This window comes from Ctenopharyngodon idella, chromosome 21 (genome assembly GCF_019924925.1).
Source record: "Ctenopharyngodon idella isolate HZGC_01 chromosome 21, HZGC01, whole genome shotgun sequence".
NCBI classification, from domain to species: domain Eukaryota; kingdom Metazoa; phylum Chordata; class Actinopteri; order Cypriniformes; family Xenocyprididae; genus Ctenopharyngodon; species Ctenopharyngodon idella.
Window position 1 is genome coordinate 13949748 of NC_067240.1, and position 19275 is coordinate 13969022.

Below are 19275 nucleotides of genomic sequence, written 5' to 3' on the forward strand. Positions count from 1 at the left end.
GAAGAACCCTTAAAAAAACAAAAACTAAATAATTGAACCATGAAAATTATGGTCAGAAAAAATATCCAATATTTACAAAATAAAAAGAAGAAGATACAAATACGAAAATGTATAGTTCTTACTTTATTGGCATTGAAAGAACTATTTTAATTACATCCAGAAAACGATAGTGCAATACATGATAATTTGACTGTTCTGTAGAAATTTTGAAACCCTAAAGCTAAAAGATGATCACTTTGAAACAAAGTACAGTATCCTGCATTGACATGATGCACTATTCTTGCAGAACAGCCCATTCCGTTGGCAATATACAAAAAAAAGGGGAAAATTGTAAGAGAACGTATAAAATAGTTTTTTTTCTTCTTAATTTTTAAAGTAAACAGTGAATGGTTATTGCTATTTGATTGCACATAATCATTTACAGAGCTGTGCAAATGTATCAAGTAAATTGTGATAATTGCTTTCATGATGTAACTTGGTAGTTTTGAGAATGTCTTTTCTGTACACCGACCAACTCATCCCAGTTTATATGACGTCTCTTGAGATGTTTCTTTATCATACTTGCACATGCCCTCCGGCACATTCTAGATCCCACCAACAAACAACAATCACAGGATTATTTATTTCAATAGAATATTAAACATCCCAGCTCAAACTCCTTTCATTGTCCTCATCCTCGTCCTCTCTGCTCCACATACTTCAACTTGTCAATGTCACTTTCATGATTGGCTCAATTCGTTGGCCCTGTGACATAACTGATTCAGGGCTCCAAGTCTCTGCAACTGATTCTTCAACACGTGGGGAGAAAAGAAAAGCTTAAAAAGACCCTGTTCGGAGAGACTGATCCAGATTGGTCACTGGCAACAGCCACTACAATGCAGAGACTTCCTGCTTCTTTCTGCAAGATGTTGTGGGGATGAATCTTGGCAGCCGATTTTAAAAGTTCTCCTAGAAAAAAAAAATGAGACGGTGGTGTTGCTTCAGTGGGAGCCCATGTTTCTGAGATGAGACTGTGCTCCAGAACAAGCAAGGGAAATAAAAGACACTTTACCATTACAAACACAAAGAAATCAGTGCATACTAATACAGATACATGAGTGCGGACACATCTTGCATTAGTGTTACATGTCAGTAGCCCAAAACCCTCTTACTTTCATTTAGATTAAACTTAATTAATCATAAGAATTAGTCAAAGACAAACACATCCCAAACCAAATATAGTGTTTTAACTTTCTTCAAACAACAGTATTGCTTGTATTAATCAGTAGCCCAGAAAAAACTGGTTGAATGTTATAGAAGAAAAGTCAAAAGGCAGACAGTTTATTTACACCACTCATCATTCGGGCTCACTGAAACCGCACCACAGTTAGTCGGTCAGGAGACTGTAAGTCTTGTTAAATGCCGATACTGTAAATCCCACATGTTTCGTTGTTGTTAGTTTGCGGGTTAGCAGATCTGCGAAGGGGCCCGCTCTCATTTCTGCAGGCCGCAGGTCTGACTCGATAGAGCTCAGAGTGAGACAGAGAGATTGAGATGTCAGACCCGCGTGAGGAAGTCCAGGCTGAGGGAGGCAGGGATGTGTATGGTTTCCAGACTGAGCGCTGAAGGAGTGTAGGGGAAGAGCACAGGGAAGGTGTACTTTGTGTCCACCAGGAGTTGGTTGTTTTCTATTCGATCTTGGAGGCGATTCTGCAGAGGGAAATAGGAATATTTATTAGACATGCTCATTAAGAAGTCAATAAATTATAAATCAATAATAAATTATCAAAGCTTTTGAATGCTTGTATGTATTTGTATGTGGGAAAAAAAAAAGATTCTGATGACTGATCAAATGCACTTGTTCAAAAAAGAAAAAAATTATATGCTAAAATATATACATAAATAGTGTATAACAGATGTGCAATTATCTATCTAGAAATACATTTAAAATTAACCAAACAATATTTGTTTAAAAAAAAGAGAAAATGGTTAAATTATCCCATGAAAAAAGAAATAGAAGAAATATTTTTATTCAGCAAGGATGCATCAAATTGATAAAAAAAATGACAGTAAAGACATTTATTATGTTACAAAAGATTTCGATTTCAAAGAAATGCTGCTCTTTTGAACTTTCTATTCAAAGAATCCTAAAAAACTCCCCACGGTATTATGGTTTTCCACATAAATATTAAGCAGTTAATTGTTTTCAACATTGCATGTGTATGTCCATAGTGTATGTATATAGTTTTACCTGTATGTCTCTTATGAAAGACACAGTGACTCGTTCCTCAAACTCATTGAGTGGCGTGTACAAGTTCAGAATCTTCACAATCTGAGGCAAAGTAAATGCAAAATTAAGACAATGAAGATTCAATAAAAAAAATAATACTAAAGAAATGTTAAATGAATGTTAAATGTCTACCTGCTGTAAACTGAGGGCTGTACAGAGCGAACAAATGGCCTCTGCATCTTGGGAGGTCTTCTTCTTCACCTGCAACAGCTGGGCGGCTTGGATAACAGGTTCCATGGTGGCTACGGTTCCACCATGGTGCAGATTCTTACCTCTCAGCCATTCCTCCAACTGACTGATGTTGTACCTGAAACGATACCAATGAGATGGCCGTTACACTCATCAGACATTCCTGAAGATATAACTAGGGCACGGATTGGCCTGAAAGCATCAAATGTGTACCTGAGCTGCATGCCGGTACTCCAGGAGCAGACGTCTTTGCGCAGCAACAGGTTGTTGAGGGTCACTGCATTGATGGAGTACAAGAGCTGGCGAATCACCTGCTGGCCGATCTCAGGGTCCAGGCCGTGGTCCGCCATGATGGTGTAAAACTGTCCCAGCTGCCTGATGAGAGCCTGCAGTGTGTAGCCCGTCGGACCTCCGCTCTCACAGTCCATACTAGAGGAGCGGTTCCTGTAGCCCATGGGCTTCACTCCAGCCAGGCTGGGGATGCTCTCGCTCTCAAGCATGGCAGATACTACCAAAACCAAACACAAAAACATATACTCCTTATGATATATCAGAATCTGCAAATCATTTCAATTTTAACTTGTCTCTCTGCACACACCAATCATGGGTTGCATGATGCCTTCCGCCACCCTGACGAGCTGCTGATAAATCTGGATGGAAAGGTCACTCAGAACCTGCCGATACTCCGCAAGGTCAAAGTTCTTCAGGCAGTGCTCGTTCTGCTTGGCACTGTTCTGTGTCATAAACGCCTAAGAGAGGAAGCAACAGAATCTGTGGTTATACATGTTAAAATGTGATAAATTGAGCTAGATCTCTTTTTGCAGTGGAAATCTTCATCCGATGAGACAAAATATCCAATGAACAAACGGGCAAGAAAAATAAACAAATGTAAAAAGACTGAGACATCTCACCTCGTCCCCGCTGTACTGCTTGAGACAGTGTAGGAGTCGACTGGTATTTGCCAGCCAGAAGGAGGTCATCTCAAAGTCATCGTTGTTTTTCTGAAGAATGAATATAAACAGACATGATGGACAACCTATCATTATGGGCTTATACACTACCATTTGGGGTTGGCAAGATTTTATAATCTTTTTTGAAAAAAAGTCTCTTATGCTCACCAAGGCTGCATTTATTTGATCAGAAACACAGTAAAAACAGTAATATTGTGAAATATCCCTCAGAAATTACTAGCGCTGTCAATCGATTAAAAGAAAATTTAACTAATTAATCACAATTTTTTTTCTGTAAACATTGGAGTTTTTAAATTTTTTTTATATAGTTAAAGGTTTCATTGTTACTCATAGTTACTCTCCAAATTAATGTAGAAACAACTTAACGAGGGTATATTTTAAATATTTATTTAATGCCATCTTTTTATGAATGAAGGCCAGTATCACTGACACTAATACTGGTACTGATGTCTCTATGAAATTGATTTTTTAAAAATATTAATTACAGACATTCAACATTACAGTATAACTGAAAGCTATTAATTTCAACATTTATTATGCTTTAAAAAAATAACTTTTAATTTAAGTGAACAATCTTCACATAAACCCATAATAAATGTCATTTACCTGTGGCCTTCCTACATGTCTAACAGGTAGGAAATATACAGAAATTGAATAAAGTTATCAAACACTTTAGAGTCTTCGCTGCATAAATTATAAATTAAATATAGTTTAATCCTTATTAAAGCTACAGTTTTCTCTGTTACCTTTGTTCTTTGATTAACATTAATGACAGACATCACAGCAACTGGTTTATTAGGCCGCTGTCACTTTAAGACCTGCCGCTGACTCGGATCTGATGCGCATCTCATTTTCTCAAGTTCATTCAAGATGTTATTTAACTCATTTAAGACTGCTCTTATGAGGATACTTGACAAAACGGGTATTTTGGCATAATTTTGTGAGTTATTGTTTGTTCAAGCGCGAAAGAGAACTTGATACTGGCGTGCGTCTTTCTGTGCACACAAGTCGTGTGTGTCACACGGACATGGCATTTACAGACAGCGTGTTCTTGTTTGTCTTGTGGCGCCTAAATGGTTTAAAAGCATTTGCATGAATAAGAATGTGATCATATAATGTAACACTAACCAAATTATGATGGAAAAAAACGGATGCAGCATTAATTGCATTACATATTTTTAACATGTTAAACTGAAAAATTGAATCCCATGCATTGATGCATTATTTTTGACAGCACTAGAAATTACTCTAATATGCTAATTTGGTGCACAAGAAACATTTCTTCTCAATATCCATGTTTAAAACAGTTGTGCTGCTTAATTTTTTGTAACGTTATAAAATGTCTTTACTGTCATTTTTGATCAATTTAATGCACCCTTGCTGAAATAAAGTATTAATTTCTTAAAAAATCTTACTGACCCCAAACTTTTGGACGGTAGTGGGAGTGTGTGGATGTGATTATATACATTATACATACCTTCAGGACCTTTTTAATGGCATTGATGGTTGCAGTAAGGAGCGAATGAACTTTCTGGTCGTCGTTGATGTAGTCGGCATGACGGATGCACATGAAAAGGATGTAGGCAGGGAGGCAGGGGACAGTGGCCGACACGACATTGGGCTTCATGTCTAAAGACAAGACCTTTATATTAATTACAACTATAGGACCTCCACATTCAAACGTGCTTGCATGCAACCACACACACCAGTAATTAAAGTCTTGACCAGCAAGGCCTCATCTTCTTTGTAGAACTCCAGCATGCCTTCGAAGTCCTTTTCTTTCCTTTGTACGGTGAACTGACGAGTCAGCTCTGGTCTGCTCTTAGTGGCCTGAGAAACTGTACAAAGAATAACGGCACATCAGCACACGGCTCTACTAAAATAAAATGTTAAACACACAGACCAAATGTAAACATTTTACCTTCCAGCTCTTGCACTTTCTTCATATAGATCCTCAACTGCTTCTTCAACTTCCTCTCGTTCTTCTCCAACTTCTCAACAAGTTCCTTTAGATCCTGGAAAACAATCATCACCGTCATCTTGAGCGACTCAATATTATGTATTGGATGCAATGATACTTTATTGCCCTTTTAGAACCAGTGGCTAATAGTTTGAGGGCTCGTTTAAAAAAAAAAAAAAAAAAAAAAAAAAAAAAAAAAAAAATTATATATATATATAAAATACATTATTATTAAATTATTAATTAAAAATTATTGAATAAAAATAGTTTCCAATAATATATATATATATATATATATATATATATATATATAAATATGTATCATATATATAAAAATGTATTGTATAAAATTAAACATTTCAGAGGTTGTCTTGTTTTTATTGTTTTTTTTTTTACCCTATTTTCAAATTGTTTATATTTGTTTTTAGCATAAATCTAACATAACTTAGAGGTTTATGCCTAAAACTAGACCTTCAATTGGCCAATAAGGTATAAAAAAATACATATAAGTCAATATATATTTTCTGAAAACAAGTGTCTACAATTTTAAGGATTTGTTTTAAGGATATCTAGATAATTTTAGGGAAAAAAGAAGACAAAAATAATTTTTAGATGAGCCCTCACCAGGTTTTCGTTGGTGAGACGTGTGATCTCCTGCTGCACGCTGAACTCCACCAGAGCTTCAGGAGAAAGTGTGGAAAAGTGGTTCAGCATGTCCTGCTTCTTCTCTAAATTGTCCTTCAGTAGTTCGATCTGCGTATGAAGAGCCTCCAACTCATCTTTGTGCTGTCGAGACTGCGTCTGCAGCTGGGCCTCCAGCAGCCTGAACACATGCAAACATGCCATACTAAGATATAAGTGGGTGTAAACGGTGTACATGCTTCACTCTCTTAGTTATCCTTCAAAACATTTCTCAAAAGCAACAAAAATCAATATATGCCAAATTCCTGATTAAAAAACATACAGAGGCCTCAATACAGAAAGCCAGTTAAACCTAGAGGGAAATCAAAGAAAATCAAAGCACAACCTGGCAACTTGCTTTAGACCCTGGTATGCCAGACCAAGCTCCCCATCTTCATTCAAAAAACCCCAATCTTGTGCTTTACTGGTGTCCGAGTGACGGAGAGCCAAAGAGCCAAAGAGACAGAAGCGGCAGCAGACAGAGAGGAGAGAAAGCAAAAGAGAAGAATGACAAGATGGCAGGGCCAGTTATTTTAGCAAAGCAAGGCATGGCAGGTTAGAGTTGTCCGTGAAGACGTCAGCTTCAGCATGAGGGCAAATCTGAATTATCTTCAAGTAAAGAGGTCATGTAGCTGTTATGACTTGGGTTATTATGTTTCAGTTTTTTTAGGTGAACTGCCTGCCCAAGCAATATTTCTAAGGAGATGTGGCAATCTCAGGAAATGAGAAATAGAGAAAGGTAGGAAAAACACATGAATGAGAAATCAGACGGTGTTTAAAGTGCCCAGTCCTGAGACCACAGAGAACGAAATGTATTCTTTCACAGGTAATCAGCACCTCATCAAACATCTGTCACTCTCTGAATCATATTGTTTCAAAAGACCCCTTTAAAAATGTGACAGAGAGAAAAGTGTCATGAATTTAGAGCAGCTTGGATGAATACTGGACAGTTTTCAGGTTCAGGTTTAAGGGTGCACTGGCCAGACAGAAAAAGAGAAAAAGCCAGAGATGAAAATTTAAATAGACTGTACTAAAGCACCTTTTTTGAACCCTCCTATGTAGAGTCAAAAAATAAACACTCGGTGAGTGCAAAATGGGAGCAAAAAATTGCTCTTCTGAGGTTAAAAATGAACAGTTACTTTCATTTCAGTCAGCTGGTCAGTAACTTTATAAGCAACTGCAACATATTTTTTATAAATCTCTCTTATGAGTCTCTTATGCTCTCAAAGGCTGCATTTATTCAATAAAAATTATTACAATTTAAAATAACTGCTTTCAATTGCAATACATATTAAAATGTAATTTATCCCTGATGGCAAATCTGAATTTTCAGCATCATTACTCCAGTCTTCAGTGTCACATGATCCTTCAGAAATCATTCTAATATGCTGATTTGGTGCTCAAGAAACATTTCTGATTATTATCAATGTTAAAATTGTGCTGCTTAATAATGATTCTTTGATGAACAACATTTATCTGAAATTGAAATATTTTTTATAAAGTCTAAAAGGCAGCATAGAGGTATCATTTGCTGTCTGCCTAAAATATAACTTTTACATTTTAGCTTTGAGACTGTCAGTGCTTGTTTGAGTCTGTGGCAGCACTATGCTAATTCATGATAAGTGATTGGCTCTCCAGTAAACTAAGGTATACTGCTGAAAATGAAAGAAGACAGCATGAAGAGCTGAATCAGAGAGCTGCTCTGGATCTTGCGAACGATCAATACCACTGAATTCCAATTTCATTAAAAAAAAAGACAAATGAGTACATGGAGGAGAGCTGGTGTCACTTTAAAAGCTTTTCATTATGCAGATTGGACTTACTTCTTTGAATCAGGCGCATCCACAATGTCCTCCCCGTCCACAGGCTTCTTGTTGTTGGTCCATTCTGATACATCATTGGAATTCTGTTTGGATGAAACAAAGATATCAATAGGGAACAAGTCAATGTTTATAGTTGCTACATTTCAGCAACTCAATCTAATATAGACAGGAAAAATATATCTGTGTGGGACAAATATAACAGTGAGAGCAAGAAAAAGTGCTTTCTTTCCAAGCGTAATCAATACTGACTCTGATTCGCCCGCCTCAGCAGATTCAGACAGGCAGGTGGATATAAAGCCACTTTCAGTAGCAGTGCAGGTTTTGTAAAGCTACTATTACACTCAACATTCGTTGAGTTTAAATTACTCTGAGCTTCATCAAAGCCCATTATATGCCATCTTATCCCATGCAATGTCTCTATGTCTGATTGCTTTAAAAGAGTTTTCCATTTAAGGTACCTCCACTGGAGACTAATGGGATGCTAATGGATTAGAAAGTCTTATATGACAAGGACATAATAAAATAGCATAATTTGGTAAGACAACAGCTGTAAAAAATTGATTAGAAGCCCTCAAAGGTCAAATTTATAAAATGCGTATGTTGAATGATGTGTGGGTAATATTTTCAGACTCACAATGTGGTTTATGTTCTCAGACTGTCTCGTGGAGTTCACAATTTGGGTCTTAAGCATAAGGACTTCCTCCTTACGCACATCCAGCTCCTCATTGGCCGCTTTGAGCTGATTGAGCAGCAGGTTGTAGCCGTCTTGAAGCTCATTGGACGAACTGTTCTCGGAGGCCCTGTCGGCCACCGCTTTCCTCAACTCGTTCAGGTCATTCTTCAACTTCTTATTCTCCGTTTCAAGCTCTTGCCGCTGTAAGCAGAACAGATTTTATGAATAGTCAGAAAGAAAAAGTCTGTATTTTGTACCACTTAAAGGGTTGATTTTTATTAAAAATCTATCAAAAGTGACCCAAGGCAAAGGATTGTAAATAAGCCAGAATGTATGTGTGTGATAAAGAAACTTTGAAACAGAAAGAGACACACTCACACACAAAAAAAAAAAAAAATACAAAAATCAAGTATTGCTGACTGCAGTAATTCTATCCAAGGTAACCGAACGCCTGCAGCTAAAGCTTTGATCAGACGCAAAGAGTGTTTGAGCCCTGAAGAACAAGAACCATCAGCAATTATTATATAAGCTCACAGTGCAATGTTGGGGCGCTTTAAGAAAACAAACAAATCCGTTACGTAATTCTACCGCCTTGAGCTTCACTTAAGCTCAGCTGCACAGCCACCAGATCAACGTTTGGCTCTGGTGTCTTCATTCTTGTACTTTGTTCTCTGGTCAGAGTCAAACCATTTAAAGCTGTTAAACTGAGCCTGCTGTTGGGGTTTTAACACGCCCTTGTGCTCAGATAAATAACTGATCACTGATATGAAAGTGTTGAGGGCTTGTGAGGTGTCCAAGGAAGATCACAATTGCATGAAGGTGATATGACAGAGTTCCTAAAGGCTACAGACCTTACTCTGAACAGACACCATATTTAATGTTACGAGAACACACACTCTGCTGGATCAGTAAGATTTTTTTTATGCTTTTGAAAGAAGTCACTCACCAAGGCTGCATTTATTTGATCCAAAATACAGTAAAAACTGTAATATTGTGAAATATTATTACAATTTAAAATAACTGTTTTCTAACTGAATATATTTTAAAATGTAATTTATTCCTGTGTTGGCAAAGCTGAATTGTCAGCATCATTACTCCAGTCTTCAATGTCACTTGCTCCTTCAGAAATCATTCTAATATGCTGATTTGTTGCTCAAGAAACATTTTTATTATTATCAATGTTGAAAACAGTTGTGTACATTTTTTTCAGGATTCATTGATGAATAGAAAGTTCAAATGAACAGCATTTATTTAAAAAACAGAATCTTTTGTAAAATTATAAATGTCTTTACTGTAATTTTTGATCAATTTAATGCATCCTTGCTGAATAAAAGTATTAATTTATTAAAAAAAAAAAACCCAAAAACAACTTCTTACTGACTCCAAACTTTTGAACGGTAGTGTATAATGTTACAAAAGCTTTCTATTTCAGATAAATGCGGTTCTAATATTATTGAATAAAATATATTCAAACAGAAAATTATTATTTTAAATTGTAATAATATTTCACAATATTACTGTTTTACTGTATTTTTGATTAAATAAATGCAGCCTGGGTGAGCATAAGAGACTTTCTTCAAAAACATTAAAAAAATCTTACCGATCCCAAACTTTGAATATACTGTGCTATTTTAGTATCTAATTATAATTTTTATTAATATATTGAATTCGTTTTTAATTTTTAAATTTTCCATTATCATTTCAATTTTAGTACGTTTTAGTAATTTAGTTATGTGTTTTTGTCCTTATAAGTTTTTTTTTTATTTCTTTATAAAATAATAAATAAACTACATTTAAGTTATTTTTTTATATTATATTTATTTCAGTTAATGTTTAACTTATTTAAGCAACAAAAATATTTTTTATGTTTTTAGCTTAAGTTAACTATAATAACTGTGATGGATAGCAAAACAATATCAAGTGAAAATTAAAAATGTGTGTATATATTTGTATGAATGAATATATTTGCATTTTAGCATTTCTTAATATTACTTTCATATGCATTCAGTTTTTAACTGACTACTTTTTATGTGATATTGTTTTGCTATCACTATTTAATCTTACATTATGTGTTGTATAGTCTTTACAACTTTGAGATAAGAACTTGAACAAAATCTTTAAGGTTACAAGACAATGTTGAAAATCAGAAATGTTTCATTGCTTTTGCTTAATATATGAATTACATCTAGTTTATTATAATACTTCTGGCCAGACAAAGTTAGACAGAGCATTGAAAAAGTAATTTTGATCACTTTCCTGCCTTTACCTCATGGCTGTTAAAAGAGTTAACCTAACAAAGTGTTGAATGACTTCTCAATACCAGATCAAAAGAGAGATCTATTAAGAAATAAATGTTATCTAACAGACAGTATATCATATCATTCTGAACATCCTGTCTATTCCACACAACCTTGTTTTCATCTGCATCAAATTAAATGTTTACAAAGGCACTTCTCAATGTTTGTTTGAAAAGCGAAGTATTTAATAAAAAAAATGTAGCATTACAGTATAGTTGCTTTATGAAAGCAAAACATAATCCATGTGCCATCCTGGCGTAATTCAGCTCTTTAAAAAAACATCCAAGTCTTTCTGTATCGCCCCACTCACCCACAGTTTAACAGGCAACATGACCAGCAGCAGCAGCAGGGCGGCCCCAGTGCAGAACAAATCAATGAGTAGTACTAAGACAGACATTTGACTGGAGGCAGGGCGGCATGACCATTACACTGAGCGGGACTGACTCTTACCTTCAGACTGTTGTAGGCCAGGTCTGCGTTTATATCCTCCTCTGACGTGGAGCTCTTGGGCTCACTACCCTGTAAGATAAAGAAAAAAAAAAAGATGTAAACACAAGCTGACTGATAAAGCAGAGGACCATGCTGTTGCAAGTACAGATGAGGGACCATCAGAAAAGATAACTGGAATTTATGACCGGTCGGCTATGTTGTAAGTAACCTATGACCAAAAAGTGGGAAATGTTAGCCTGAATGACAACACAGAAATCTGTTACTACAAACATCATGAGAACATGAGGAGAACACATATGAACACACATTATGAACACATAATAACAATCAGCAAATCTTGATTATTTAAGATTATTTTGATTAATGCATACATTCAGTACCTTAAAGACCGTATGAAATTATCAGATGGTCAGTTTTCTTTCCTGTGTTGACATATTTCAGTAAAGGCCAATAGACTTTTAAGTCAGAGACATTTTTAAACGTCTTAAAATTTATGATTAAGATGAGAATGAAAGCAAAGCGGCCATGACAAATAAACATGCCTTGTGTTTGCTCAGTTCCTCCACTTTATCTAGATTGGTCTGCAGCCTCTTTCTTTCCTGCTCCAGCTCTCGTACACGCTTCTGTAATTTCATGAAAACACTGAGGTCCATGGCGGCCTTCTCTATGCCCATCTCCTGCAGAAAGACAAATCATATTAATGTATAAATAAATAAATATTTACTCATCCTGTAGTACCTTTACACCCTTTTCAAAGCCTGCTGTTGTATTTCAGCAGATTCAGCCAAATAGCTTTACCTCCACCTGCTGGATGGTGTCATCAGTGTCTCCTGCCTCTGACATAGTGATGGAGGGGTAGTTGGAGTCCGAGCCCAGACTGCTCTGGTTAGAGGGGATCCTCCGGTGGCCGGGATGGAACTAGAGTGTGTAAAACCCACGTTAAAAACAACAACAAAAACAAAGTCCCAGAAGTTTAGACTCAATGTCAAACCATTACCTTCATGGAGGACATGTCCTCCTGCAGGTTTTCATATCTCTGCTCCAGTCTGGAATATTCTTTCAGCAGGTTCTGATATCGTTGCCTCTCCTCATCCAGTTCCACCTGCAGGCGGCTCTCTTTTTGAGACACATCACCTCCCTGACCTGAGAGACACAACACAGGCATTCACACACTGGAATTTAACAATGAGCCAGACGACATACTGCTCCCATTCACTCATATTTGCTTGTATCAACTTTCACAAGCTTGAGTATTTTTGTCTTATGTGTGAACAACATATCTTTCTCATAATCTAGGTCTCTATACAGTATCTCAGTGTATGAAAAACTGAATCCTCTTTTGGTCCATTTTAGATGTGAGGTCTCTATTTTACATTCACACTACAGGTTTTGTGTGACCCAGTCCACTTGAATATTATGCAATATAATATTGATGATGACAACACACCTTTTATTAATCTTCGGTTTGACTGATCAATAAAAGATCTTTATTACTCTGATAGAAGACCTTTGAGTGTCTATGTGTAGGTTACAATATGTTCTTCGTTCTGTAATCTCAATAGAAATAAAACAAGCACCTCCTCTTGTACTCAGCGTTTACAATGCATATTATAACCGAAATAGCACTGCAGACTTACATCAGATTCTACTCAACTCTACAAAGTTGTATATGATAGCCTCTAATCACATCCTTTGAACATATTCTGAGAGAGTTATCAGACCTATGGCCTGATAGTGGTTTGATGAAGCCATCCATTAAACAGGCCATTTTAATTTTAAGGAGGTAAGTGGTATAATAAATTTGTGACATCGTATCCTTTGACCCTTTTATTTGAAATCACTGATATAAGAAACGAGTGAAGCTCCATATCAGACATACTTGATTAAGAAGGTCCTACATTTAAACATTTTTGGGAAAGTCTTAGATATTCTCCCAATTTCCTTTGGTTTTATTCATCTGTCATAGACATAATAAAACAATAGGGTAATTTCTACGTTAAAACTGTTGGTTATCTAATTTTATTTTATTTACCACATGATTGTGCCTCCAGCTTTAACTGTCCTATTCGCTTGAACTGCAGAAGACTTATCTTTTAAAGGAATAGTTCACACAAAAACCAAAATCATTTACTCACCCTTGTGTCGTTCCAAACTTGTGACTTGGAACACAAAAGAAAATATTTTGAAGAATGTTTCAATTGTTCTTGTCAATACAATGAATGTTAATGGGGTCCAAAACAACACTGACTAGATTCCATAGACATTGTATGGACAAAATTTTGGAAACATTCCTCGAAACATCTTTTTTTTGTGTGTGTGTGTTCAGCAGAACAAACAAAGTCACGTGGAATGACATGAGGGTGAGTAAAGGCCAGTCAACTTTAACCTCAATGGAATAACAACCTCTTTAGATAGGCCAAAGAGACACAATAAGACAAACCAGAAGTGAAAGTTCTGAGATTAAAAATTCTGCTTCCTTCTGAAAAAAAACTAACAAACAACAAACCCATGACAAACTGATAAAAGTCAGCAAAACAATTACTACATTCATAACAGCGCTCTGAATTGAGTTTTGAACAACATGGATTGCAGAACAGCACTAAGGAACAAACCCGTTAAAGCGACATTTAACAAATAAAAAGCGTATTGAGACCAAACCTCGAGTTTCAAATAGCATTGTCGCATGTGAACCGGCTTGATACAATGGTCAGCTTTTAGTTGTGCAGGTAAAGAAGCAGGGTCACATTCCTCCACTGAAATCCAATGCATTTTCTGTCCCTCTCGTCCCACTTCTGCACACAGACCCTCTTGTGCGTCAAACAAAACCAGCCCAGCCCTCCAGGCAAGTCACACATCCTCTCACTCCTCATACTCCGTCCTCCAGATGCTTCGAGGGTGTGACTCTGTGAAGCGTGAAACTTACCCTGAGTGGAGGACTGGATTTTGCGGTTCATCTCTTCTTTCTCCTTCTTCAAAAGCGTGTTCTCTTTCACCAGCTCCTCTACCCTCTACAAAAAAAAAAAGAAAAGAGAAGAAAAAAAAAAGTCACACCACCCTTTCAGTTCAAAACATCAGATAAACAAGCAAGTTTAACTATAAGAAAGCCAATTTGAATTAAATATAGTGGGGCTGAAAAGTCTGAGAATTTTTTATTTTATTTTTTCTGATTTATTATTAAAAAAATCTTATACAAATATAAATTATTTTATCAGCACATCAATTTCATGAAAATGAAAAGCTGAATTAAAAGAACATGAATAATTCAGAATATTTTACTATGTGATATGTCCCCTTTTGGGCATTATATATATATATATATATATATATATATATATATATATCTCCTTCGTTCAAAAGTTTGGGGTCAGTTTTTTTAAGAAATTAATACTTTTATTCAGCAAGAATTAAACTGATCAAAAGTGACAGCAAATACATATATAATGTTACAAAAGATTTTTATTTCAAATGAATATTCATCAAAAAATCCAGAAAAAAAAACTCCTGAAATTTTTTTTTTAAACTGTTTTCAACATTGATAATAGTAAGATGTTTCTTGAGCAAATCGGCATATTAGAATGATTTCTGAAGGATCATGTGACACTGAAGACTGGAGTAATGATGCTGAAAATTCAGCTTTGCCATCACAGGAATAACATTTTAAATTACATTTTAAAATCTATTTCACCAAATTACTTTTTCACAGCTATGGCGAGTATAGGAGACTTATAAGAGACATTAAAAATCTTACAACCCCACACTTTTGAATGGTAGTGATATATATATATATATATATATATATATATATATATATATATATATATATATATACACACACACACACACACACACACACTATATACAAATATATACATATTTGCATTACAAAAAAATAAAATCAATTGATGAAAAAAATAGACGTAATGAATTGAGTGCATCACTATAATGCAGATAATTATATTTGTAATTTACTTTATCTTACTTTAATTTACTCTGTCTTTATTTTATCTTACTATCAAAACAAGAGGGAAAGTATCACATTGTCACATTAAATACATACTATCTGATTATTTAATTTCAGAAGACCTTTTGTGAGCTGGTCAAAGCTCTTAAACAATTTCCATGCATTATTAAATGTGCTTGTGGATGACAGACATTAGTTATGTAACAGCTGCCCTGCTATAAAAGCCAGCGTGTCATTTTTTGTGTGGAAACTGAAAAGCTAAATACATTGATCTTTTTTTTTTTAACCATTTACCCCCAGACAATTTAAATGAAACATACAGAAATATGAAAAAATACCTGAGACAAAAGTATACCCAAAACTAAAAATGGCAAATCTACTCTATATCTGTGCATCCTTTCTCACCTGTTCGAGCCCTTGCTTCTCGTTGCTGAACTCCTCCTCTATCTGCTTCCTCTGGGAGTGGGCTTCCTGGAGCTCCGCCCTCAACTTCTCAAGCTCTTCCTGCAGTGATGCCACCGGAGTGCCAGCAGCCTGCCGAACGCGAAGGGTCTCCAGCTCTTTATGAAGCTTATTGACCTCTGATTCCAGAGCAGTGTTAGCAACAGCCAGCTGCTCGTTCTGAGTTTTATACTCTTTTGACTGTAAAGAAAAGGAGATGGCTGATTAACATCATGTCAGTTTGTTTTGGTGGCTCTGTAATCATGTATGCATCCTATTATCTTCCTGTACCTGGTTATCCATCTTCTTCTGGAGCTGCACAATCTTGTTCTCCATTCCGACATTGAGGTTTTTCAAGTGTTGGGCCGAACGAGCCTCTATCTTGAGCTGTTTGAGCTGACGCTTGGCACGTACGCGACGGTAGAAACACTGGATGACAATGGCAGCATATCGGGCATGGAGATATTTCTTCCTCACAAGCCAACCACGGACAGTCTTCTGTATGATAATAGCTTTGTGATGGAGCAGGAACTGAAAAGTTAGAAAATGCAACTTAAAACTGTGCTTTAAAAAAACAACACAGAGAGAGTGAAACATAAATTAAAGTGCAGTGCAGTACCTCCTGATATAACCTGCGTATGAACATGCCCCGGGCGAACGCTTGAATGGTTATCACAGCCCGACGGATCCTCAGATACTCCCGTCTAACTTGTACCATCCGGTACTGCTTCTGACAAATAAGTGTTGCTCGGGTCAGGCGAAGCATCTCTGCATGTCTGAGAGACAGTGAAAGAACACAAGTTGTTAGTAAAGCGAAAAACATGCCAGTGAAGTTGAAGCTACTCAAACACTCACCTGCGTGCCAAGTAACCCCGGCCGTATCTCTGCAGAGTGATGGCAGATTTGCGGATCTTGCGGTACCGAATTCTCTGTAGCCATCCTCGCACGGTCTTCTGGATCTTAATGCAGGCATATCGGAACTTATCGGCGCGGAGCTTCTCCAGATAGGCCACCTGCCCTGCCCTGAAGAAAATCTTTGTCTTTCCAAATTGGAACTTATCTGGATCCTAAAGGAGAAATTTAGTAAAAGGAAGAGTCAAAATTAATAGGTTTATTAAATGATAAATATCCTTGAATAAACACTAATAAAATATTTGTCATGTTGAAGATGACTCCACATGCACAGTTGTCAAAAGTACCGACTTCGGTACCAAGTCGGTACTGAAATTTTAAAAATGTGACGCTTTGAGCGCTGTTGAGCAGATTCGTAAACACCTCTGATTGGCCATTGTGTTGACACACTCATCGGATATGTCTGTGATTGGCTTCAATGATCAAAAACGTAAATAGTCATCAATGATGCTCTTCATTAAGCGCTTACACAGATACACACGGGAGCGTTTGAAAGCAGGCGTCTATCACGGATCAGTCCGCTGCTTTTAAACTCTCGCACTCCCGCTTTTAAACGCTTTCAAATTCAAATGCTCCTGTGCGTTGATCATTGTAGCCAATCACAGACATGAGTAAGTCAACACAATGGCCAATCAGAGGTGTTTACGAATCTGCTCAAAAGCATCACATTTTTAAAATTTCATTACCGATTGCAAACACTGCTTAATATTTTTGTAGAAACCATGATACAATTTATTTCAGAATTCTTTGAAGAATAAAAAGTTCAAAAGAACAGAATTTAATTGAAAGTGAAATCTTTTGTAACATTACAAAATTTTACTGTCACGTTTGATCAACTTAAAGGGTTAGTTCACCCAAAAATGAAATTTTGTTATGCAGTTACCACAGTGAATGTAGTGCAGAGCTTCCATGTTTACATCAGAACGCCAACTCTGTATTGGCCGGCTCCTGCGTCAGCATCACACGCATGTGTTGTGGTGCTCTCGTGAACAGCCTCGGCCAATACTGAGCTGGCGTTCGGACATAAACACGGAAGCTCTGCACTGCATTCACTGCGCCAATTGCGTAAAAGACTGACAGGCAAGAGGAAAAATTGTTGAATAAAGTAATTTTTTTGTTTTTGCACACAAAAAGTATTCTCATCGCTTCATAACGTTAAGGTTGAACCACTGTAGTCACGTTGACTATTTTAACAATGTCTTTATTACTTCTCTGGACCTTGAATGTAGTAATTTCGTTGCTTTCTATGGGAGATAAAAAACTTCTTGGATTTCATCAAAAATATCTTAATTTGTGTTCCGAAGATGAATGAAGGTCTTGCGGGTTTGGAACGACATGAGGGTGAGTAATAAATGACAGAACTAACCTTTTAATGCATCATTGATGAATAAAAGTATTCATTTTTACAGACCCCAAACTTTTGTTAGAATGTATTTATGAAATATGTTCATTCCTAATATATGAATATGTTCTGGGCTTATCTGTTTTCTTAAACAGTAACAAGGCAACACCATGATATAGAAATGATATTAGCTACCATGGTATTAATAAACAAAGAACTTCAAAAATACTGTGGTAAAAGTCCAGACAAACATGGTATTACCACAATACCAGGATGAGAGCAAGCATTATGCGTACAACTAACATTTGAGCTTTTAGCAATGGTAGTCTTACCTTGATCAAGGTCTCCAGCAGGTTCCTACAGACCTGCTTCTTATCCCCAATGGTCATGTCCTTCTTTGTCATAAGCACCCGATATCTGCTGAAGAAATCTGGATAGGTCCACCTACGAAACACCATCAGATGTGATGAGGAAATGACACCAAATGCACTTGTATTCAGTTTAATTTCCATAATCATTATTAAAATCGCTTCAGAATGATTATGGAATTTCATTTTCAACTCTTTTAAGGAGAACATGAGGTTCATAAATAGAAGACAGAAAAAAGAAATCTGTTGCTCGGTTACCTGGATGGATAGCCAGCGGCACTGATGCGGATGGTCTCGAGAACTCCACATGCTCGCAGTTGCTGAACAGCTCTTCTAGAATCAAATCTAGAGAAAGCAAGAAATAAGCCAAAGGAGTGAGGGATCTTTACAATAAGCATCACAATAAGATGATCTTGACATTTTTTTCTGGGTTTGGGGCGTTATCTAGACCTACCGGATCTTTCTCTTGAGCATAGAGCACATCTCCCGTGAGAGAGGCATTGGGAGGCTGCAGTCCACTCAGGGACTGGAGGCTGTCTGACTCAAAACTCTGTGACTATGTGTTCACAACCTTAAGAGCATGTGACTGACAAAACCTTCTCAATTTAGCATCTGTGAAGGGGCCTTTGTGCTCAGGAATTTGCAGAGGACACAAACAGACCCAAACAAGACCATACCCTTTCTCAGAATTGAGAATCTTACAAGAAAAATAAGTAAATAAATAAATGTAATATGATAGATTTTAGATGTATATAGTAAAACACATCTTGTTATGTTTATTATTGTATTATCTTATTATACAAGATCTAAATTTAGGCAAAACATTCATTTTTATCATAGTATTTGGAACAGACCGGTCAATGTTGTCAGGTTTTCATTCACCGCAAACACTTCAAGGAAAAATAATTAACAAAAGTGTTAAATCAGCAAGGATTTTG

The 19275-nt window shown here is 36.4% G+C and overlaps 1 protein-coding gene across 2 annotated transcripts in view; it reads right to left on the reverse strand.

Moving 5' to 3' along the window:
* Positions 1–110: 110 nt before the first annotated feature.
* myo5b (myosin VB) overlaps positions 111–19275 on the reverse strand; it is a 50892-nt gene continuing 31727 nt past the window's right edge. The window contains exons 17-40 of one of the 2 annotated variants that reach the window (XM_051877136.1): positions 18596–18682; positions 18302–18413; positions 16571–16782; positions 16335–16491; positions 16007–16246; positions 15680–15916; positions 14237–14321; positions 12311–12456; positions 12112–12231; positions 11856–11990; positions 11314–11382; positions 8528–8767; positions 7894–7976; positions 6417–6494; positions 6014–6212; positions 5351–5444; positions 5136–5267; positions 4907–5058; positions 3370–3459; positions 3057–3207; positions 2672–2966; positions 2402–2576; positions 2231–2311; positions 111–1689 (exon numbers count right to left, since the gene is read on the reverse strand). In XM_051877136.1, the coding sequence (XP_051733096.1) occupies positions 1537–1689; positions 2231–2311; positions 2402–2576; positions 2672–2966; positions 3057–3207; positions 3370–3459; positions 4907–5058; positions 5136–5267; positions 5351–5444; positions 6014–6212; positions 6417–6494; positions 7894–7976; positions 8528–8767; positions 11314–11382; positions 11856–11990; positions 12112–12231; positions 12311–12456; positions 14237–14321; positions 15680–15916; positions 16007–16246; positions 16335–16491; positions 16571–16782; positions 18302–18413; positions 18596–18682 (3523 nt within the window). In that variant the 3' untranslated portion in view covers positions 111–1536. The remainder of the gene's footprint in view (positions 1690–2230; positions 2312–2401; positions 2577–2671; positions 2967–3056; positions 3208–3369; positions 3460–4906; positions 5059–5135; positions 5268–5350; positions 5445–6013; positions 6213–6416; positions 6495–7893; positions 7977–8527; positions 8768–11313; positions 11383–11855; positions 11991–12111; positions 12232–12310; positions 12457–14236; positions 14322–15679; positions 15917–16006; positions 16247–16334; positions 16492–16570; positions 16783–18301; positions 18414–18595; positions 18683–19275) is intronic. The other variant, XM_051877137.1, reaches the window with a different exon arrangement.